Source organism: Hyla sarda, chromosome 7 (assembly GCF_029499605.1).
Source record: "Hyla sarda isolate aHylSar1 chromosome 7, aHylSar1.hap1, whole genome shotgun sequence".
Lineage (NCBI taxonomy): Eukaryota > Metazoa > Chordata > Amphibia > Anura > Hylidae > Hyla > Hyla sarda.
Genome location: NC_079195.1, coordinates 136343646 through 136367223, shown reverse-complemented (window position 1 = coordinate 136367223; position 23578 = coordinate 136343646). Strand labels below are relative to the sequence as shown.

At 41.9% G+C, this 23578-nt stretch overlaps 1 protein-coding gene across 4 annotated transcripts in view; it reads left to right on the top strand.

The window, feature by feature from the left end:
- Positions 1 to 7185: 7185 nt before the first annotated feature.
- GRID1 (glutamate ionotropic receptor delta type subunit 1) overlaps positions 7186 to 23578 on the top strand; it is a 1339076-nt gene continuing 1322683 nt past the window's right edge. For all 4 annotated transcript variants that reach the window (XM_056530786.1, XM_056530787.1, XM_056530788.1 and 1 more), the window contains exons 1-2: positions 7186 to 7476; positions 11290 to 11445. In XM_056530786.1, coding sequence (XP_056386761.1) covers positions 7398 to 7476; positions 11290 to 11445 — 235 coding nt within the window. In that variant the 5' untranslated portion in view covers positions 7186 to 7397. The remainder of the gene's footprint in view (positions 7477 to 11289; positions 11446 to 23578) is intronic.

The window sequence follows — 23578 nt, the reverse complement described above, 5'->3', positions numbered from 1 at the left end:
GAAAGATTAAGATGTTTTAATAGAAGTAATTTACAAATCTGTTTAACTTTCCGGAGCCAGTTGATATATTTAAAAAAAGGTTTTGCCTGGAATACCCCTTTAACTCCATAAGGACATGGCCCATTTTGGTCTTAGTGACTGGGCCAATTTTCAATTTTCAAATATAGTTGTGGGTGCAGCTATTGTTACCTATCTACAACCAAAGTGTCTGCTAATTGCCAATACCCAAAGGCAGAAGATAGGTAAATATACAGCAAAAAATTTAGCAGCTTCCAGCAGCCTCCCCACCTACAGTGAACCAATAAGGAATAATCTACACCAAAATAAACCCAGAAGGGTTTCTGGGCACTCGGATACAATAATGAACCCCCTGCGGGAACAGCCCTTTATTTGAAGCCCCCCCAATAAATGTGACAACACAATGGATTAAAAACGCAATCTCTTATTGAGCGATTTAGTTTAGCCCTTGACAAAGCCAACTTGATTGGCGAAACATCGGGGAGGTTAGCTGTTTTAGATTTTGGTTTTAAATATTGGTCCCTTGAGTGAAAAAGTTAAAGCTCAGTCAAGTGCAAGAAGATTATTAGCACCTTTGTGGTGTCTCATAGGCATATTTACTGATTATATCTCATATATATATATATATATATATATATATATATATACATATATATATATATATATATACACATATATAAACAATTGGTCTAGTAAGAGACCATGTTTTTAATACGTTGCATAGTCTTATATGTTTTGGGTTTTCTTTTCTTTTAAAGCATACTAATAAAATGTTATGTTTAAAAAGGGGGCTTCAAATAAAGGGCTGTACCTGTGGGAAGTTATTTTTGTTATGAAAATGTTTTTTTTTTTTCATTACGAATAAGGAATAATCCCCTCCTTCATGTGCTGTACAGTAAAGCAGGTAGGTAAGTGGATAGGGTGAGGAAGAATAGGTAAATATCCCCCATTATGTATATTGCCCCAGTAGATAAGTAGGTGCCCCCATTAGGTAGTTTCCCCCTTTAGGTAGCCAGGTCCCAAAGTAGATACTTTTCCCCTTTAGGAAGCCAGGTACCATCATTACTTTTCCCCCTTTAGATAATCAGGTCTCCTCAGTAGTTTCCTCCTTTAGGTTGCCAGGTCCCCTTAACAGTTCCCCTTTAGATAATCAGGTCAAAGGTACATTGTCACATAGTTTGTAAGGCTGAAAAAAGACAAGAGTCCATCAAGTCCAACCTAGAATCCTACTGTGTTGATCCAGAAGAAGACAAAAAAAAACATGAGGCTGATGCCAATTGCCCCATGACAGAGGAAAAATTCCCCTCATCACTTTGCCCCTTTAGCTAGCCTGATTCCCCCAGTCGTACTATACCTTTTTATCAGTTGCAGGTCTTTGGTCTTCCTGCTCCCTGTATGACCACATGCTTGTACTCTGTACAGAAGCAGATAGAGCTGTGTGCACCCCCAATGGTGGGGAAGAGTAACTAGCTACCCTCAGGAGCACCCCGAGTACTTGATGAGTAAAGTGCAAGACAAAACCTTTGAGACACTTGTCCTTTTGTCCGGGACACGTGCCCCAAGTCTTATTGTCAAGCGATGTCACTACCGAGCAAACTGTAAGCTTCTATACTGTGCTAGCTACATATGGTAAGAATTTTATCATTTAAGTATGGATAAGCAGAGGTAGGAGTTCTGGTAGGAAATGAAGCTTTCATGTATATTGAACATGTATATTATGAAATAAATCACAGTATGCAGTATACTCCACTAATTTCACAATTGTGTTAGTAATGCTGCAGCTAACAATTAATGCTGCACCATTTAAGATACATAATATTGTTGCCTTAAAGAGGTTATCCAGGATTAGAAAAAAAAAACAGTGCCACTCTTTTTCTCAGGTTGTGTGTGGTAGTACAACTCCAAGTATTTCAATTAAACTGAACTGCAATACCACAAGCAAGCCGCGGGCAAGAGTGGTGCTGTTTCTGGAAGAAATTAAAACAATGGCCCTGATTAACTAAAATCAGAGTGTTCTTTCTGGAGTGTTTTAGATTTTGTTCCTCTTTTTCTGGGAGCTGATTTACTAATGTGTAGCACGTGTCGGTTCATTTCCTGTCGCATGTTTATTTTAATTTTTTTGTGTCGCACGGGAAAATGTGTCGCACATACTCCGGGTTAAAAGAAAAAAACTAAAAAACCTGGGTATAGAATACAAAACATCAATAGCATGTGCCAAATCAAACAAGCAAAATACAAGATTTATGGGAATTAAATAGAACAAAAATTAAAATAGAACAAAAAAAATTTCTATGGACTTAGATTATCTAATATAGAAGTTTAACCTCTCGCCCCTACAAAAAAATATAAATATATACAATTAAAGGCATATTTTAAAGTTTAAAATGCATTGCTTATTCTAAAAATCCTTGTGTAGAACTGTGAAACAATGGAAAAAAAATAGTTTAAGTACTCCCCACCACGTTAAGCTGTGCCTTTGCCAACATCACTCACTTTTGGTAGTTTTTACACATCCTCTTGGCTGTCGATTATTCTGTGAGCCAAACTCACACTTTTTCAGGAGTGATTTTGGAAGTACTCCGAGTAATTTCTCCTTTTTGCCGGGAACACACCCATTTTTTGGTTAACCCCGTCCATTTTCTAAAAAAAAGTGTTTTCAAAAGTTTAGGATGTGTGGTGTAAAAATTTGTGTACAGAATCAGTCACAAGGATGGTGCAACAAAAATCTAGGCGCATAAACCAAGAAAAAAAAGTCGGTTGGACTTTAGTAAATCAGGGCCAATGTTTTTATGATTCTGTGTAATTCCTTTAATTAGGTTATCCACTATATTAAAAAATAAAAATTCTTCTAGAAATGATGCCACTTGTCCTCAGTCTATGATTGATAAGTCATCACCCAAGGAGCTAGGCTCATTCCTCAAAGATAAGTTTAAAGAGTAGCTCCCACCATCTTTTTTTTCCCTGCCTATTGCCCATCTCTCCCTAACCCCCTCCCTGCTTTAAACTTTATTTTTTTTACTGTATAAAAAATGCCTTTTTGTCTGCCTGGTAGTGTGCTCACTACCAGGCAGACTTCACCAGCAGGCACAACATCACTGATGCCTGGTGGGGGGGCGACTTCCGCCCTTAGTTCATCTATATAGGGTGCCTCCAGCTGTTTCACCACTACAAATTCCAGCTTGCCCTGACATCTATTGGCTGTCAGGGCATGCTGGGAGTTGTAGTTGTGAAACAGCTGGAGGCACCCTGTGTTGAAAACAAAAGGTTAATAAGTTAGGGCCACGCTACCACCCCCCCCCCCCTGTGTTAAAACCCCGAACCCCGCTCTCCCCCAACTCCCGTTTAAAACCATGATCCCCGCTCTCCCTCAACCCCCGTTTAAAACCACGATCCCCGCTCTCCCCTAAACATACATGCATACTGCAGAGTCCAGCAGCGGCGTGCAGGGGCCGCAGCAGCGGTGACATGTGTGGGATAAGTGGCCAGCGTGTGAGCCCAGGGAGCCAATGCGCTCGCTCCCGCCTGTCTGACTGACAGGCAGGGAGTGAGCGCAGGCTGAATGAAATCGGACTGATTGCCCGGCCGGTCCAAATTCAGGTGTGACGTCACGCCAGCCTGCAGCCGACCACTAGGAGGGAGACCCCTAGTGGCCGGTTTTCAAATGTAATTTAAAACATTTTAATAAAAAATAAAAAAAATGAAAATATATGAGATATGTTGTAGTACATATGTACTACAACATATACAAAGAAAAAGTTGATGACAGTGTCAGTTTAACTAACAGTTAAAAGAATAGAACATCTTTATCATACCAATCATGTGTATGTGTCATATTGTAGATTAGTTCCATTGAAATGAAAGCAGGGTAATACCGCACACAAGCTTGGAACAGGTGTGGCGCTGTTTTTGAAAGAAAGCAGCTATTCTATTTATTAATTTGTTGTAAATCCTGGATATCTCCTTTCCTGTCTCAATTATTATACTCCGTAGCAATGAAGTTTAAACATTAGTAATAAAGACCACAAAGCCTCCACTATACAGTGACAGCAAATTTAGTTAGTCTATAGCAGTGTTTCTCAAACAGTGTGTCTTCAGCTGTTGCAAAACTACAACTTCCAGCATGCCCGGACAGCCTTTGGCTGTCCGGGCTTGCTGGTAGTTGTAGTTTTGCAACAGCTGGAGACACACTATTTGGAAAACACTGTTATATGTGCTGTATGACCAAATGTGGTTTTCTAAAGCAAACTTACTGTATTGTAACCCTTACTTTTTTGGCTCACTTTTCCTTACCTACTGCTTTCCATTTTCTCATTACATTACTCGGTCCATATGCTAAATATAGAATATTTCTACTTAATGTATAGTGATTGACCTTTCACAGCTCTTAGCTTGGTACCAACCCTCCCTCCCATTTAACTATTTCACAGCATAGAAGGACTAGTGCTGAAATAAAAACATTAAAAAAAGACGACTGCCCCATCAGAAAAAATACTTTATTTATTTATGTATTTATTCATTCATTCAGTATCCAGCTATAGGGCTTGGCAGGAATGATCAGCCTATGCTATTACATTCAATGAACATTGCACCATGAGAAAAATACTTTATTTACTTATTCATTCATTCATTGTCCAGCTATAGGGCTTGGCAGGAATGATGAGCCTATGCTATTACATTCAATGAACATTGCACCATGAGAAAAATACTTTATTTACTTATTCATTCATTCATTGTCCAGCTATAGGGCTTGGCAGGAATGATCAGCCTATGCTATTACATTCAATGAACATTGCACCATGAGAAAAATACTTTATTTACTTTTTCATTCATTCATTGTCCAGCTATAGGGCTTGGCAGGAATGATGAGCCTATGCTATTACATTCAATTAACATTGCACCATGAGAAAAATACTTTATTTATTTATGCATTTTTTCATTCATTGTCCAGCTATAGGGCTTGGCAGGAATGATCAGCCTATGCTATTGCATTCAATGAACATTGCACCATGAGAAAAAGACTTTATTTATGTATTTATTTATTTATTCATTCATTCATTCATTCATTCATTCAGTATTAAGCTATAAGGCTTGGGAGGAATGATCAGCCTATGCTATTACATTCAATGAACATTGCACCATGAGGAAAAGGCTTTATTTATTTATTTATGTATTTATTTATTCATTCATTCATTCATTCAGTATTAAGCTATAAGGCTTGGGAGGAATGATCAGCATATGCTATTAGATTCAATGAACATTGCACCATGAGGAAAAGGCTTTATTTATTTATTTATGTATTTATTTATTCATTCATTCATTCAGTATCCAGCTATAGGGCTTGGCAGGAATGATCAGCCTATGCTATTACATTCAATGAACATTGCCCCATGAGAAAAATACTTTATTTATTTATGTATTTTTTTTCCATTCATTCAGTATCCAGCTATAGGGCTTGGCAGGAATGATCAGCCTATGCAATTACAGAAAAATACTTTATTTATGTATTTATTCATTCATTCAGTATCCAACTATAGGGCTTGGCAGGAATGATCAACCTATGCTATTATATTCAATGAACATTGCACCATGAGAAAAATACTTTATTTATTTATGTATTTATTCATTCATTCAGTATCCAGCTATAAGGCTTGGCAGGAATGATCAGCCTATGCTATTACATTCAATGAACATTGCACCATGAGAAAAATACTTTATTTATTTATGTATTTATTTATTCATTCAGTATCCAGCTATAAGGCTTGGCAGGAATGATCAGCCTATGCTATTACATTCAATGAACAATGCACCATGATGTCACAGTTACAGCATTAGCAGATGCAGTCAATCTCCAGATATTAATGGTCCTGTAGACAACCACAGTGTTCAGTATAGCCCTTCATGAATGGTGCCTTGCAGTGAGCACATTAACAATTTCATAGCCAGCATAAGGGTAATAAAACTAACACAGCATCATTTTTATAATCATAAGGGAGGGGCGAAATGAAGGGTCGCCCCATCCCACCTAGATCAGCCATGTCTGCAGCATGAAATATTGGCCAAGTTAGAGAGTCCTTCCTCTGTGACTATTGGGGAGCTATAGTTATGGAACCAAAGGATGCAGGTGTAAGTGGTGGGCAACGAATTGATCTGAAAGAGATAGATCTTCTTCCTGTCCACAGTGGCTTTTCCGAAGCAGAGACTGCCTGATGTGATTTTCCTAATGAGAGAGATCATAGCTGGCTGCGGAAAAGGAAGGGTTAATTCCGGCCTTCCCTGGTGATAATGGGAACAGAGACTACAGCACTCCACCGGAGGCTTGAAACGACAAGTCCTTCTTCCTACATTAAAGACTTTACATCACAAAAATCCAGCTGTGAGCGAAAAGAACCAAAGTTCTTTACATTAACTGGAAATCTTTCCAACCAGCCAGGCTCCCTACCCTCTTAAAGGAAACAGATCAAAGACCACAGATTTTTTTAACTTCATTGTTTAAGTAAATAGACTCTGTCTAAACATTCCACATTAAATGCTTCAGCCACGCGTGTCTTGCCTTGTATGTTCTCCTAAGGTTGAGGCTCTCCCCCTTGGCGATAAGTTCAGAAGGTGTAGTTGGGTCGCACTGATACGTTCTGCAATGGTTAGCAATCCGCAAGTTCCTTTGGAAATGTTTTCTTTCTCTACCAAACTGTTGCAGCACCTTCCTCTATAAGAATACAGTGGATGCAGAAGTTTTTATACTCCAGTCTGCTGAGGGTCATGAAGTGTCCATGTCCACTGGTCAATGACAGGACCCCCGGGCTAGGGATCATCATATGTCACTGCATTTAGGCAATAAAGAGACAATCTGCAGATCCAGCCTTCCAGTATGATCCTATGTGTGCAGCTTCTTTTCATGCATTTGGCTTCTGTGAGCCCCCCTGATCTCTTACCCCCAGTGTCCAGGCTTTTAGGCAGGCGATCAGCCCTCTTAGCTTATGTGCCCAGCAGCCTCCTGCGTCTCTCTTATGACTGAGATGCTCCAGTGTTCCCCATCTGAGCTCATCTCTCCATCTCTCAGTGTTTTCACCAAGACTATATTGAGTGGTGAGTCTCTGCAATCACGTGGTAGAGGAGAAGGAGGAGGTGGGGGGGGGGTCCTCTGCAGTTTGCTGTTTGTTGGGTCTCAGACACACATAGAGTGTTGGAGAGAGCTGCAAGTCTATGCTTTTCCCTGTCTAAGCATTATAAGATATATTGTATATATTGCATTACAATTCCTCCCAGGATCTACCCTGCTTTGTGTTTCTTCTCTTCCCTCAATATCTGGAGAGCATTTTTCATCATTCTTGTCTCTGTACCACCAACAAATCCGAGCTGATGTGCTGTTTGAAAGGCTGGAAATGGAAGTGTTGATGCTCTGCTTTCTCCCCTGGATATTTCAGTGTTTTTCAGTACGGGCGGACTCCATCATCCACATTGGTAAGAAGGGACCAGGCTTGTGTATTGCTAATGATGATGATGATGGTCACTAGGATGGGGTAGAGGGATCTGTCATCTTAAGATCATCACTGGGCTGCAACCAACTCCTACAGAGATATGCTGCAACAACCTAGCTGAGAAAACTTGTGTGTGTGTGTTCTGAGTTAAAGGGTTAATCGTATTGATCGCATTGTGTGATGGGCACCTATGTGCTGGGTACAGGTTGAACACGACAGCATTGTCTGCATGGTACTTTAATAGGATTTGACGTTGAGATGATGGTAAACTTGTCTGCTCATGTCGGTGTTTCCCAACCAGGGCGCCTCCAGCTGTTGCAAAACTCCAACTCCCAGCATGCCCGGACAGCCGAAGGCTGTCCGGGCATGCTGGGAGTTGGAGTTTTGCAACAGCTGGAGGCACCCTGGTAGAGAAACACTGGCTTATGTACTCCTGTAAATATCCTGAATTGTCTGCTAGCACCATGGACAGGGACTATCACAAGTGATACCCAAGTTTTGGTGGGCAGAGGCCAGAGGAATATTACAAACAGTGCCCATCCTAATGACTCTGTAACATGACTGCAGCCAGTAATGGAATAGAGCTCAAGGCTGCTGTAATTCCGAATCCGTAAGTGAGAAAAGGCAGGACGTAGGTCTGGGTGTTGGGATAGGAACCTACCAGGAGGTAACTTTCATGGCTAACATAGTGGATGAAAAAAACAAGAATTGACTGTGCAGCTTCAGAGCAGATGTGGGTATCTGGGATTGAATAGAAGAAGGAGAGGGTTAAGGCTGCATGTGTGTTGCTTGCTATCTATGGATAAGAGACGAGCAAGGAAACTGCAGGCTGATAGGAAAGATACAGAGACAAATGCAGATTATATCTAACCAAAAATGGACAGGAACGTCTGAGATGCCCAGAGATATGGCAGCTTAGCTTAGATCCCTGGCACAGTAAATCTAACAAGGTAATACTCATGTCACATACAGCAGATGGCATACCTAATCTAAAAAAGACTCAGAGCAAAACATAAGGGCATGGGATTTACCCAAGGGGGGGATTGTAGATGTGGGTCAGGTCATCCTAGTGGCACGGATTGGGGGCCAGGGCACCTTTGCCATGCTGAGACCACGAGTAGGTGTAGGGAGCTTGTCCAGGCACACAGCATTGCGGATCTATTAAATAAGATTGGATGAACTTTGAAGGCTGGGATCCTCATAGAAAAGGAGCTAAAGCTCATCTCCTGTCCATGACTAGAAGGATTGCAGTGACTGTGTTCCCACTGGATGGGATTTCTCTTTAAATGGCACTCCAGCTCTCTAGTATCTATACAGTATGCCCATAAGCATCTCTACAGCACGTTAACCTTGTCGTATTCCAGATGTTTGCACCAATGACCCCCTCTTGCACAGTAAATCGCACTGCTGAGACCCTTTATCAGAACCTACTTGTTAAGACCCCCCCTTCTAGTATTACAGTGGTTTGCAGGAATAGGACCCACAGTCGTGTGCATTGTTGAACACGTCCTTTTAGCATTAGTGCCCAGAGGTTACACCAGTGTTTCCCAACCAGGGTGCCTCCAGCTGTGGCAAAACTACAACTCCCAGCATGCCCGGACAGCCTTCGGCTGTCCGGGCATGCTGGGAGTTGTAGTTTTGCCACAGCTGGAGGCACCCTGGTTGGGAAACACTGGGTTACACTGAAGAGATCCCAGTGTAAAATGATTGACTGCACAGCTGTCAGAAGACCTCTTAGTATTACTACACAGCGGTTGATCTTCACCATTGAGAACCCCTGTAAAATACTCCCTTTTCTGATCTCTTGTAATAACAGTGCAAAGTGGTGGCACCGATGAGATTCCAGATTATTACTGCACAGCAATACGTAAGTAATTAAGTGATAAGACCTCTTAATATTACTACACAGTGGTCTTCTCCCCCAGTGAGACCCTCTATAATATACAAAGTTTTCTTGTAATATTAGTGCACAGTGGTTGCACAGAAGTGATCCCAGTATAACAAAGACCTCTTAAAGGGGTACTCCGGTGGAAAACTTTTTTTTTTCAACTCGTGTTAAACAGATTTGTAAATGACTTCAATAAAAAAAATAAAAAAATCTTAATCCTTCCAGTACTTATTAGTGGCTGTATACTACAGAGGAAATGCTTTTCTTTTGGGATTTCTTTTCTGTCATGAGCACAGTGCTCTCTGCTGACACCTCTGTCCATTTTAGGAACTGTCCAGAGCAGGATAGGTTTGCTATGGGGATTTTCTCCTGCTCTGGAGAGTTCCTGACATGGACAGAGGTGTCAGCAGAGAGCACTGTGGACATGACAGAAAAGAAATCCCAAAAGAAAAGCATTTCCTCTGTAGTATACATCTGCTAATAAGTACTGGAAGGATTAGACAGAAACTAAATCCAAAAATATGAAAAATACAAAAATAGGTGCACTACAATAGGTGTAGATACAATAGGTGTAGATACAATAGGTGCAATAGGTGTAGATGTAAATAATAACATTGACTAACCCTCAAAACTGATGTAAAATTGAGACATTAGCCAGTATATCCTTATATGAAGGACACACCGGAGTCTGCACACCAACGCCAAGGTTTCTCAAATGGCACGGGACCTAACACTAAGAAATCCAAAAAGAAAAGAACTTCCTCTGCAGTATACTTCTGCTAATAGTACTGGACGGATTAAGATTTTTTTTTAAATAGAAGTCATTTACAAATCTGTTTAACTTTTTGGCATCAATAGATTTAAAAACAACAACAAAAAAAAAGTTTTCCACCAGAGTACCCCTTTAATGGTACTGCACAGTGGTCTTCAACAGTGAGCCCCCCTTCCCCTGCAATGTACCCAGTTTGGTGATCTCTTGTAATACTAGTGCTTAGAGGGTTTCCGTACTGAGACTTTCCCTGCACATTAGTCTTCACTGATCAGGTCCTTAGGGCTTTAGGGGATTATTGACAGCCCAGGCAAGCGCTAAGTATGTAACTGGCGTCCAGATCTGTGTCTGGGGCCGCTTGTGGCCAGGTGTCCCCCTATAAGATGTCAGCCCGGGCACTCCATATTTCTTCTCTTGTCTCCACGTCTGTCTCTTCTCCTCCGTACATGATTTACACATCGAGAATGAATAAGCTGGGCTTTCTAAATGGCAGGACCGAGGCCACACTTCAATAAAACCTCAGTCCCCATGGAGGCATTAACAAAGCATAAAGCTAGAGATGGACTGCATGATGGACATTCTAGACCTGGTCACTGGAATGCATCGAAGGAATCGAACACATAATGAACATAGGACAATATTTCCTCTGTTATATATCCTATCCGCTCCCTGTTAGCATTAGGAATCTTGTCAGTACCCCCAATGACTATATAATGCTATAGAAAGGGGGGGGGGGGGGTCAAGGGTACGGCTCTACTACCCATGGATGCAGTAAATCCGAGCAATGAGAAAAGGTTATAGTAAACCCAGTACTGTACAGTACAGTAAACGCTTATGATCCCATATCAGTGGATATAAATAGTTCCTAATAAATAAGACACATCACCCTATTTAATCAGCTGACCTCATCTGAGAAGGCCACAGGCCACCACTGTATATTGCAATGTTTCCCAACCAGGGTGCCTCCAGCTGTTCCAAAACTACAACTCCCAGCATGCCTGGACAGCCTTCGGCTGTCCAGGCATGCTGGGAGTTGTAGTTTTGGAACAGCTGGAGGCACCCTGGTTGGGAAACACTGGTTAAAAGCTGCAGGTATGTGATGTATTGATGTGGACTCCTGATGGCTCTTTCTACAACAGGTGCCATATTTGAAGAAAATGCCGCAAAGGACAATGAAATCTTTCAGCTGGCCGTGTCAGATCTGAATCTCAATGACGACATTCTTCAAAGCGAAAAAATTGGACACACTATCAAGATTATAGAGTCCAACAATCCCTTCCAAGCTGTCCAGGAAGGTAAGCCTGCTGTCCGAACCGTCACCTACAAGGCCGGTTAATGCAGATGTCACGAAATGCTATTTGGCTATTACCTTTCCACTTCCCCAATGGTTTTGTCTTTTGAGAACCTGTTTTGGCTGTAGATGTCTGTAGGCTTGATGTTGGATAAGCCTTGATTGTATAGAATAGATGAGACGGATTATGTGCATGTGACATCACTTTCCTGGGGAGTCACAGCTGCAGAATGAAGCAGAATGTCCTAGCAGCAGTGAGTGTCACAAAGGAGGGATTGTATTTGCACTTTCTTTCAATGAGAGCTCGTGGAAACTTTCCTTCCGCCACTAGTGGGCGCTGTGTTACCAGAAAAGAGAGTTGGAAACTGATAATCCTGAACTCTCCAACGTTCTGATTTATTGTCTCTGCTCCAGTACCAATCACTTGTCAGTTATTTATTGTCAGCTTCGGAAGGGTTAACCGGGGTTGACAACAGTGAGGGATCCTGGGTTTGTGTCGCTGTGGCACTTTTAGTGCAGGATTGCATTAATCAACAACCAAGACTGAAGAATTGATTATTCCTTTTTTGCAGGTTGTTATTGGAAACTTAGGCATTGAGCAAATAGAACATGATAAATCATTGGAGGATCCCTTATTGTTTCACCCCGGAACAGTCAGAAGTGCTTGCCAAGCTCTTTCTGCTCCAAAGGTAGAAGGAGGATTTGGTTCAAGGTCACTTCTTAAAATACTGCATTTAGGATGGCAATGCTGCTCGCCTGGGGATCCTTATAGACAGGACGCTTTTACCTCCTCCTTTCACTATATATCCGAACTATATTATTATAGAAGAATAAGTAAACTGTTTCCTATGTAAGGAGATGAACTGATAAATGCATCTTTGTAAGTTTTAGGCCTGAATTTGGTATTTTGCTCTTCATGCAGCCTAATGCCAAACGCAAGTATTATACATCCTGGCACAACGTATTCCATGACTGCATAGAGACTCTTTCAATTTATATATATGAATACATACATTTTTCTCCCAATACAAGTCAATGGAAAGTTATACTACTATTGAACAACTGTCTCTCTCTTTCATAGGCTGCATTCACATCTCGTTTTTCACACACGGGCGCCGGATCCGGCTGGGGGAGGGGCAAACCGGGCACTCACGTACCCCAGCCCGTGACTCCATTTACTTTAATGAGCCGACCGGAGTCAACCGGTGACTCTGGTCAGCTCAGTTTTGACTCATATGATGTTTTCTGACCGGACCTAAAACCGTAGTATACTACGGTTTTAGGTCCGGTCCAAAACCGCATACGGGTCAAAACTGAGCTGACCGGAGTCACCGTTTGACTCCGGTCGGCTCATTAAAGTAAATGGAGTCACGGGCTGATCCGGCTGGGGTACGGGAGCACCCAGTTTGCCCCTCCCCCATCCGGATCCGGCGCCCGTGTGTGAAAGACTAGATGTGAATGCAGCCTTAAACAGTTTCAATTGACTTAAAAACAATGCTGCGGTGGCACAGTTTGATGTGTATGAAAATTGGTATCACTTTTGTGCTGCCCATTGTGATGCCATGCAAAACATTTCTTTATCATAGCATAGTATGTACGAATATTCTATTATTATTATTATTATTCATACAACAAAGTAGTATTTAGTATCTTTGCCCATATGACTGTGTGTGTGTGTTCATTATGGGGTGTTATTAAAGGGAATGAGGCCGATAAGCTCATGGACTAATATGGACTTATTTTGTATATCTTTTGTATAGTGGATTAAAAATGTACAGTGTGTTTTATTTGTATTATTGTTATTTTTTTTATAATTTATTATTTTAAATAAAACAACTATAGTATGTACATAAAATGTTAAATGATACTGACATTTACATAGAGCTTCTATCTGCACAGTGTGCATAGCTTTTCTGGCAAAAATGTGTCGATTGTGATAATTTTTCTTAACATGTCAGGCCACCCATAGACTATATTAATGTCAGCAGATTTTCCATAGGTCCAAGAATGATCTATCTGTATGGAGCTGCCAGAATCTTACAGGTGTTCACTCTTGAATGAATATAAATGTATTTGCCGAGTCAGATTCATTTCTATTCCCTTACCCCTGAGAGAACTGGTGCCAGAGGTGATTGTCTGCCAGTCCCTATCGTTCTTCCATAGACAGACCAAATATTCAGCTTCGCTCAGTGAAGGGAATTTGAGTGGTATAAAAAAGCAGCGAAACATAGTGACCCAATATTCTCTGTTTTACAATTTTGTTTTAGGGAATTTTAAAGGATGCCAAATCAAGTCATATTGGCCGACATTTATCATTGTCTTTAGACTTTTTTTGTGCCTAGAAAAGGCGCAAAGGGTTATTTGCGCATTTTTTTGCGCCTTTTGGTTTATACATTTCTGCAGATTTTGAGTTGCAGTCCACTGATTTTGGCAATACACAAGATATGGAAGGGTTTTATCAACTGAACCTTTTTGTGAAAAGGAGCAAAAAAGGCACAAAGCCACTGAAGTCTCTACACTACACCAGCCCAGGCTTAGCTTAGCTTTTTGGTGTATGTGAAGAGAGAAATTTCAGAAAATGTGACCTGCACAAAATTTATCAAATGCTCTGTGACCATTTAATAAATGTGGTGCTCCTACACATTACCTGCACACAAAAAAAGGTGTAGAAAAATGCTTCACTTACACCTACAATGATAAATGCTTCACTTACACCTACAACGATAAATGCTTCACTTACACTACAATGATGAATGCCCGCCAATATATTTAGATGTGTCTTGTCAAACCTGGGGACATTTCTGTTGACCTTTTCTGCCTTCATGGTGTGGTTCTTCATTCTCATATGTGAACCCAAATAGTGTCAGCAAATAACATTAGTCAAAATTTGTAACTGTGGCTACCCAGGGCAATATTATAGCCAGAGAATAGTGACCACTTAAGAGATCTATAACACCTTACTATACCTTCATATGCCTTCAGTTTCATATGGAAGTAGGTAGAGGTTTGCGGCCCCATCACTACACTTTTAGCTCAACTACATGTGAACTTATTATTATTATTATTGTTGGAGTCCGGCCAAGTTAAGATAATATGTAGGGAATGTTGGAACATGGGCACATGTATGAGGGAAGTGTTTTATTTCTACATTTCTATGCAGCCCTACAGGAACCTGCTATTCTTCACTTTTATATTCCAGTACGTACGTACCCTATTATATATTTTTGGATACCATTGGAAGACCAAGTAATGTGTCTTTAGCAGTCAGGGCTTGCTGGGAGTTATAGTGTCCTAATAGCTATAGAACTACAAGTTTGAAACCACTGATCTGGAGTGAGCGATATGTCAACATATATAATGCGAGAGAATAAAAACGGAGCACTCACCTCTTCCATGCTGCAGCCAAACTGGTAGGGTCACCGTGCTCCGTTTTCATTCTCTCGCATTGTATGTTTTATATGGACTGTTTCTTTAAACGTGAGCATCACCCAGTCACTAATAGCACCTGCGGATGGCACCCTAGCTTCAACTCACTTTAGTTCTTATGTGGTTCTCACGGTAGCAGGGCCAATGCTCTCCCTCTTTGGATGGATATGTTCAAATATGATTATTACTTTCTCATACTTTTTGTCATAGTAAATGACAGATGCCATTGTGTAATGGAAATGTGGATTCTCTAAATTGTGATCTGTTTGGAGCTGGCTAGTCTAGGTGCAGAGTAAAGGGCCGTATAAGTCAGCCCAAGTCTCTCTGTAAATGTGCGGTGATCTCACAGATAGGCGTTTGTTTACAGAGATAATCAGATGGCTCGAGCCTTGTGCAGGGAGGACTCATAAACAATCGCTGGATTGTTATACAGATTGTTGTCGGCCTGTTTGGCCGATAATCACTCCCTGTAATAGAGTCCTAAGGGATTATCTGGTGGTTACCCTTCATCCCCGCAAGGAAGTTTGGTTCAAGAATTTCCCCACATCTTAATACCCAGAATAGTAGTAGTAGAAGTTTCAGGAATGGAGCCACAGAAAATAACCAGAGAGTGGTCAGCAATGTGAACGGTCAAAAGATTATCTGGAAGCATAGTAAAGAATGAAGCCAAGGATCATACTACAGGTTGGATACCAATGCAAAGTTGGATGATTCCCTTATAAATAAGAAAAAATATCTAATTTTTGGTTTCTGTGGTCTGAAGCAATAGTACTGTGGTAACGGAGTGTGATGAGGGCAGATGTTGTTATCCTAGGGGCAGATGGAATTAACCCCTTGTATTCGTGATGCCAGGGCATGGTTTATCGTTGATATCACCCAAAGGTATGCCACTTGATCTCTGGCTAGGCCAGGGGGGAATAATGACTTCGACACCAAGTTACGGATAATGGTAGCTTTACTGAGGGTACTTAGAAAAGTCTATACAGTTCAGCCAGGGCCCACGGAGGTGACCAGTTACTCAGAGACCTTAAGGGCTTGCTGGGACTTGTAGTAGATGGGGTCAATTTAATGCAGGCCACGTTGACTTGACAAATGATGACGGTGACTGACTTGACTTGACTGATGACTGTCAATACTGAGACTGTGGCTTACTTGTAGCTGCTTGTGGCTTCAGACTGGACTTGAGGCCTCCTATGTCTCTGAGCACTCTCTAGAACTCGACTTGACCTCAGAAAGGAAAGAGAGAGACAGAGCTAGCTCCACCCAGGGCTTATATGGCGGAGACTAGCAGGGAGCCCATAGGTCACCTATGGGATCACCTGGTCACTGGTACCTCCTGGGTAACAATCACATGACAAGTCACATGGTAAACCGTCTTTAAGTGACAACGCTTTCTGAACACATTACATGGTATAATACATTGGAAACATATTTACATGCAAGGGAGGCCCAGGGGACACTGTAGAGAGGCTTCCAGACAGGGCAGCAAAGGTACGGGGTTAACACCTCCCGTACTGGGCCACCACAGCACCATGGTTGAAGGAGGTAGCCATAGCATGAGAATAGAAAGCCTTTGGTTGCCTAGAAAATACACAACTTTTTATCAGCGACCATGGTCACATGCTAGGACGCAAGGCTGGAACCAGATAAAGTGAGTAATAGTGATATTATTACAGCTATAAAGCCCTAAACAGATGAATATTCTCAGCCATAGCCATAATAGTTATCTGCTGTGTTGAGGACATTATTCTGTACTAAGCACAGTGCATGGGGATTACATTATGAGCCCCATTAAAGACATGTTTCCAGGGGGAAACATGAATAGAGCAAAAAGTCTGGAGACAATGGATTATACTGTAGTGGATGTAATGCTCCATATACCTTTGAATGATATACTCAGTGGTACGCTTAGATGTACCCCATATGTGCTCATTTAAAAATCAGCACAGATGTTGGTGTTATATAATGGGAGTTGAAAAATAGGAGAGTTTCAGCATATTTCTACCTTAAGGCGTTTACTATGTAGACATTTAAATAATAAACATATGTTATTTTAGAGCAAAGTTTTATGCATTTTGATGGCTGCGTAAAAGACTTGAGCTGGAGGTAGTAACAGAATAGAAGCTATACATAAAAAAGCAATAAGAATGGGACAGGAAGACTTAGCTAAAAAAAAAAAAAAAAAAGTATATGAACCCTATATAGCTTTTCTTTCTTGACTCCTTTAGGATTTGGGGTGAGTGTTAGTCACAAAATTTTCATGTGTTGACTGAATCAAAAAGATTGCAATTGTAAAGAGTCTGAGTTCCCATGTATATGATCGTATCATGGCTTCATACAAGAGCTGTACAGTAACTATTAGTAGAGTATATGCGCCTACAGTATAATTCCATGTGCCTTTAATTTTATACAGACTCACATCTAATGTTTTCTAAAAGTTTCATATAGATTGTAAAAGAAAAAGAATCATAGAGGACAACAGGTCAGGGACAAACACTGTCTGATAGCATCTTATATACAGTTCATAAGATATCTCTCCTACAACTTTCCCCCCTAAAGGTAGCCATACACTTCAGTCAAAATTCGGCCAGACTGGCCAACTGTTTAAAGTGTATGAGGACCTCCTGACTGTCTCTCAACTGATGATATCATATTTCTGACCACAGTGCTCTCTGCTGACACCTCTGTCCCTGTCAGGAACTCTCCAGAGCAGGAGAGGTTTGCTATGGAGATTTGCTCCTACTTTGGCAGTTCCTGACATGGACAGAGGTGTCAGCAGAGAGCACTGTGGTCAGACTGGAAAGATCTACACAACTTTCTCTGTAGCATACAGCAGCTGATAAGTACTGGAAGAATTAAGATTTTTATATAGAAGTAATTTACAAATTTGCATAACTTTCTGGCACCAGGTGATGTGAAAACATTTGTTTTCCATCGGAGTACCCCTTTAATTATTCTCAATGGCCTGATACATGGAATCTGTAGTTAACAATGTTGAAACTGAGGAAATTACTGCCCCACATTTGCTACTTACAATGACAACATAAAAAATGCAATATTGGAAGTAACACAGCTCCACTCCAGCCCACTGAGCACACCTGTACCTCGGACCCGCCGGCACCGCTCCGGCTTCGATACAAGTTCAAGTACAAAAGGATTGTCCAGCACTAGGTGTTCAGATGCAAATTCTTGCAGATGCAAACTTTTTATTAGGATCAACAGGATAAAACAGGTGCAATGAAACCTCTGACGCGTTTCACGCAATAGTAACGCTTAGTCATAAAAAATGGATCCAATAGAAAGTTCCTTCTTTTATTTATGTAGATCAGGGCTTACATACTGTTCAAATGAAAGCAAGCAAGGAAAACCCAACTGCCACTTTATTATAGGGCTCCAAATAATTTTGGGGGAAAGGATGGGGGGGGGGGGGGTCAAGACTTGCATGCTCTACCAGTTCAGTTTCATTCATGTAAATGTTATTATCTATAGATTCCTCATTGTCCTCCACTAGGCTAGGATTAGGCTGAAGCCTGATCTGACCAGAACAATGAGAGAATCAGCATTAGAAATACTACACCTGTACACTACATGACACAGTAACAATATGACAACTGAGCAGCACTGCCATGAACCACCCAGGAGCAAACACAAGTAATAAAGTGTCTATTACATGTAGACAATAAGCTCAGGAATACAGCATGTCATTGACAACTGACAAGAAGAAGACATCAGATGAGGGATCTGGGGGAGAATGCACAGAACAGCGGGAGGGAAAGTATTTGGTTTTATATTGTAGAAAATGGTTTTGCAGGTGAAAATGGGCTTTATTCATTCAGAGATGATGGCCTTAATCTGTATGTTCTGAGACCATTATAATATTTTCTAAGAATCAGTCTTTGCATTGATATATTTATAGCACCTGATTTGTAGAAATAGGCTACGCTCCATTATTTGCTCTAACTATTCCAGTTAGTTACAGAACTGCATGGGAATAATGAATTCTGTAGGTTGGTATGCTGCGTATGTCGTCCTACCCTTCCTGGGAGGGAAGTCAGGGCGACACTATTCTAGCGTACATAGCAACAGACTTTCATGCATGACAACATGCCGGCTAGAAGGTTTCCGTTCTTTTAAGCCTCCAGTCTTAGCAATACTGTTTATATACTGTGCATTATTTATCTGGGTCTAATAAACACATTTGGGGTCCGTGTTGTTAAGATGTTAAAAAACAATGAGTGCAGTTATGGGAGAAGTTGGAATGCTTATATAGCGTCACAATCCTAATAAAGATGAAGTAAGTGTCTGCCTTCCATTCCATGAATAATTGCCATCAGAAAGGACGTACTCACTATCCTCTCTGTGACCTTTTATTATCAGATATTTTAGTGCTTGCGGTTACTCAAAGACTCATGTAATTGCTCTGATATTTTCTATTTCCTTGCTGTTCAGCCTGAATTTCTCTTGTATCACCTAATTCTATCAGCAATCATCACTTTGCTAGGAAGTAGATACAAAAAATAAGGTATTAATAAATGTATTACAAGAACCAGATAATGCTGAAAATGCAGTCAAATCCGTAGACAGCGTGTCCTAGAGTTTTTTTTCCACAAAACTGTACATCAATCTGCTCAGCTCCTCCTATTCTCTAACATGATTCCTACAGACTTGTAATGTACAAGAAACAAAAAAGTAACATTTTTTAGTAGCATTCCAGATTTAATCAGCATCAGTTTAAGACAGTTTGTTTTGGGTCTGTTGCCATGGAGACACACACACACACATTGGGGATTAGCTCTGGGATCGTCCAGGTCACTTGCCACGGGACACGTTCCTCACAATAACACCACAGACCACAGTTCCGCATACAAGTCTGGCTCCTCGCCAGCTTTATTTCCACAGGTTGCAGGTAAAACAAAACATAAACAGGAACAGAATAAAGTCCTAGACCGTCTGGTCACTGACTACACATTTCAGCATGCCCTGACTACGAAATGGTGAGCTACCCTCAGCCAGTTAAACAAGTGTCTCCTGCAACCTGTTACTCACAGTTCACACCACTTCTTGGACCACTCGCAACGCCTTCTGCGTGTTACCTAAACAGGGTCCGCGTGTCTCCCCCTCTAACAGCCAGCATACTGTTTCCCAGGGAGAGCCCCAACTATTCTGTTTCTTTTTCTTTTAAACACACTTTCCCTTCCTGATACCTCATTAATCAGGCCACAGATGGAGCATTTTCTAGAGTTAGCAAGGGAAATACACCCTTTCTTTGCCACATATCCCCCCCCCCCCCCTCTGCTCAGACCACAGGGAAGGAGCACTTGTATTCAAAAGTCCAACTGCCTTTCCTTTTCCTTGAACAACAACGTCCAACAGGTTTTGAGGCACTTGGCTACCTTTATCAGTAGATTTTATTTGCACCACTTCAATGGTGCACCCTTCTTTCATTCGCACTTTCATCAGCCACCGAACATAAGACTATTGGTCACCTTTGACAAATTCCTTGTAAAAAGCTCCATTTATGTCACACCTTTCCAACACTAGGTTCTTCATCTTGGTCTGTGCAGCACTCTGGACACTAGGTGCGGACAAGGCAGATGCTCCAGGCCTTTATCTTCTTCTGTCACCGGTATGACCATGGCTTGAACTTTGCTGGTGGCCAACCGAACCTGTATCACCCATTTGCAGGACTTCTAAGACATCCTCATCAATTTCAGGAGGCTTCCCTTTAATGCACCTGTCCATCTTCTCCTTGAGACGGACTCTTCCTGAAATTCTACTTCTGCAGACTTTCTTCCGGTGTTTTCTGGAACTAATCCAGCGACTCTCAGGGTTTCTACCACGACCCAGTGACCTCTTTTTACGGACTCTGCTTTCTTATTAGCCCTTTCTTTAGGGACACCAACCTTCACAGGCTGATTTTTAGGCTGAGAACTCTTGGCTCCTTTGGGCAGTTTTTCACCTGCACCTTCAGATGTGTCACTGACTTTACTTGAAGCTTCTGCAGTTATCTCTGGTTTCACTTCTACCTCAGAGAACTTCTCTGCCTCAGCATGTTCACCATCCAATGTCAATATCTCTGCAGCTTCAGAGGACTTCCCATATGGTTTCACCTCAGTCTCAGCTTCAGAGGACTTCCCATATGGTTTCACCTCAGTCTCAGCTTCAGAGGACCTTTCATATGGGTTCTTCTTATGGTCTTCAGACTCTACTGTTTCTTGCGTCCATTGTTCAGACTCCGCTTTTTTTAGAGAAAGCATCCCTGTCTCCAGTAGCTTTTGCCCCACAAGCAGTTTTTCTTCTTTGGCACGGACGGCTGCGGCTTTGGCCTCAGTTTCCATCTGAAACACTTTCAACCTCTCGTTTGCCAGTTCTACTATAGCTTGGTCACTGCTTTCTTTTAGGACCTTCATGTTCCCTTCCAGCTTTAAACATTTTTGCTGCTCACTCTTGAGCTTAGCAGAGTTCTTCTTCTTACTTTCCAGCAATTCTGTCAAGTTTTTGACAGTATCCTTCAGGGACAGCAGTTGTTCTCTCATCTGCTCATTGTCTTTATTCAGTTGCGCCATCTTGGACACTTTCTGCTCATAGACTTTTAGCTGATCCTCTTGTTCAGAGAGCTGAGTACCCAGTGAATCCAAGGCAGCTGCGCGAGACTTAATGTGCGTTTCGTTTTGCACCCCCAGGCTCTGCACCTTATGAGCCAGATATGCCCCACACAGGACATTCCCTTCTTCATCCTTGAATGAGATCTGCTTGGCCAGAATCTCCAATTCTCTCTCCTTGCTGGTCATTAGACCCTGGGAGCGGGACAGTTCCTCCTGCAGAGCCGCAAACTCACTTTTGTGGCGCTCCATATCTTTCTGCAGCTGAAGCTTCGCTTCCTGCTCTTAATTCAAGTCTGCAAGCGTTTCTTCTTTCTCCTCTGTCAGGCGATGAACTACTTCTTCCTTTTGAGACAATTTAGCAGAAACCATCTGTAAGGTTTCTTCAAGGTTCTGGATCTGCTCCCTTTTTTTTACCAAGACCAGCGCGTTTTTTCCGAGATCTCTTACTTACAGCGGTCTCCTTACTCTCGCTGCTGGACCTTGAGACATTCTCTTGTCCTCTGACAGTCACCTGTCCTTGGCCTGTCTCTTCCTTCAAGCCAACTCATTCAGACTCTTCTCCACCTTTAGGAGTAGTCTCCCCCTTTTCAAGGGTCTTGGCCACTTGGGCTTCAGGGTAGTTCCTTGACAGTCTCTCTGGACTGTCTCTCTGCTCACTGGCAGACTTCTCTTTCACTTCAACACTGTCTCTCTGCTGCCCAGCAGAAAGGTCTAGGGCTCCTGGGTCTGCAACAACATCTGGTCCAGTGGTTCGACCTTCCTGGTCACGATCCATCTCTGGTCCAGACGTCACATCTCAGGACTCTGTCTGTGACAGTAAGTGCAGCACCCAGCTCCACATGTACTCTCTTCAGTACTTCTGCATTATCCACAGACATCTCTGTAGCTTCTTTTCCAGTCACCTCTTCCAGATGACCATGCAATTTCAACCCCTCTTTTGGCTCATCTTTATTCACAAGGTTCAGCATAGCTTCCTCTTTTCCAGTCTCATTCACTTCTTCCATGTGACAGCGCAACTCTAGCCCCACCTTGGGCTCATCTTTAGCTGGCAGATGGAACCCATGTTCCTGTACCTGATCCGTTTCTGGTTTCACTGAAGATTCTGTTTCAGTCAGAAGCACACTTGTCACTTGAGTCGCTGGATCCTCTTGGACTTGACTCACGGTCTGGTCTTCAGCTCCCCCAGAAGTCTGGCAGACCCCTATCTGACCTACATCTAGTGACTGCTGACACTTCCCGTCCTCAGCTTCTGCTGAGTAACTCTCCACTAGTGTGTGGTGCAAGTCAAGTGTTGGGGGCCCATCAGGTGTACCTGCTCTAGTCACCTGACAGTCTTCCCATAGTTGCTGAAAATTTTTTAAATCCATCCCCAGCACTACATCATACTCCAAGGAGGGCTCTATTGCAACCTTGTGACCTATAGTACCATAGGGAGTAGAAATACAGACATTAACCGTTTTATAACCCCAAATACCAGCCTGCATAGACACTATAGCTGGGTCTGGCTTTCTGCTGCTGGACTTTACCAGACTTATTACACATCTAGGGTCTAACAAAACCTTCATCTTTTTACCTTCTATTGCCAGCTCACACAGGGTTTTCTTTTGTCCTGTCAGAAGTGGCCGCAGTACTCTTTACATCTGAACACATCAACATAAGTTTTTCAACAAAAACATTATCAGATTGCACATGTTCAAAATTTACAGGACAGTTCATAGCACTAGTACCTAACTCAGGCAAAGTGTGTTCTGTTACATTTTCTCCCAGTCCTGCATTCAACATTTTCTGTTCACCAGATTTTTTCAATCCGATCTGCACAGTGTGAACAGTCTCATCAGTCTTCATGAGGGGTTCCCCACCCTCACATGATTTTGCAACTGGACATAGGTTGGTACCACCTTGAAAACTGTTCACACAGTCAACTAGGGAAACACCACCCTCCGACTCAGCATTTTTATGCACAGACTCATAAATATTTAAAAACAACATAAAAAAACTCATGCATAGTCTCTAAACATGGCCCCCATAACCCCTGGAACAGTCTTACCAGAATCTCTTGCCATCCAGTCAGTTAAGGGCTGGTGCTGGACACCTCTCACCGCTCCA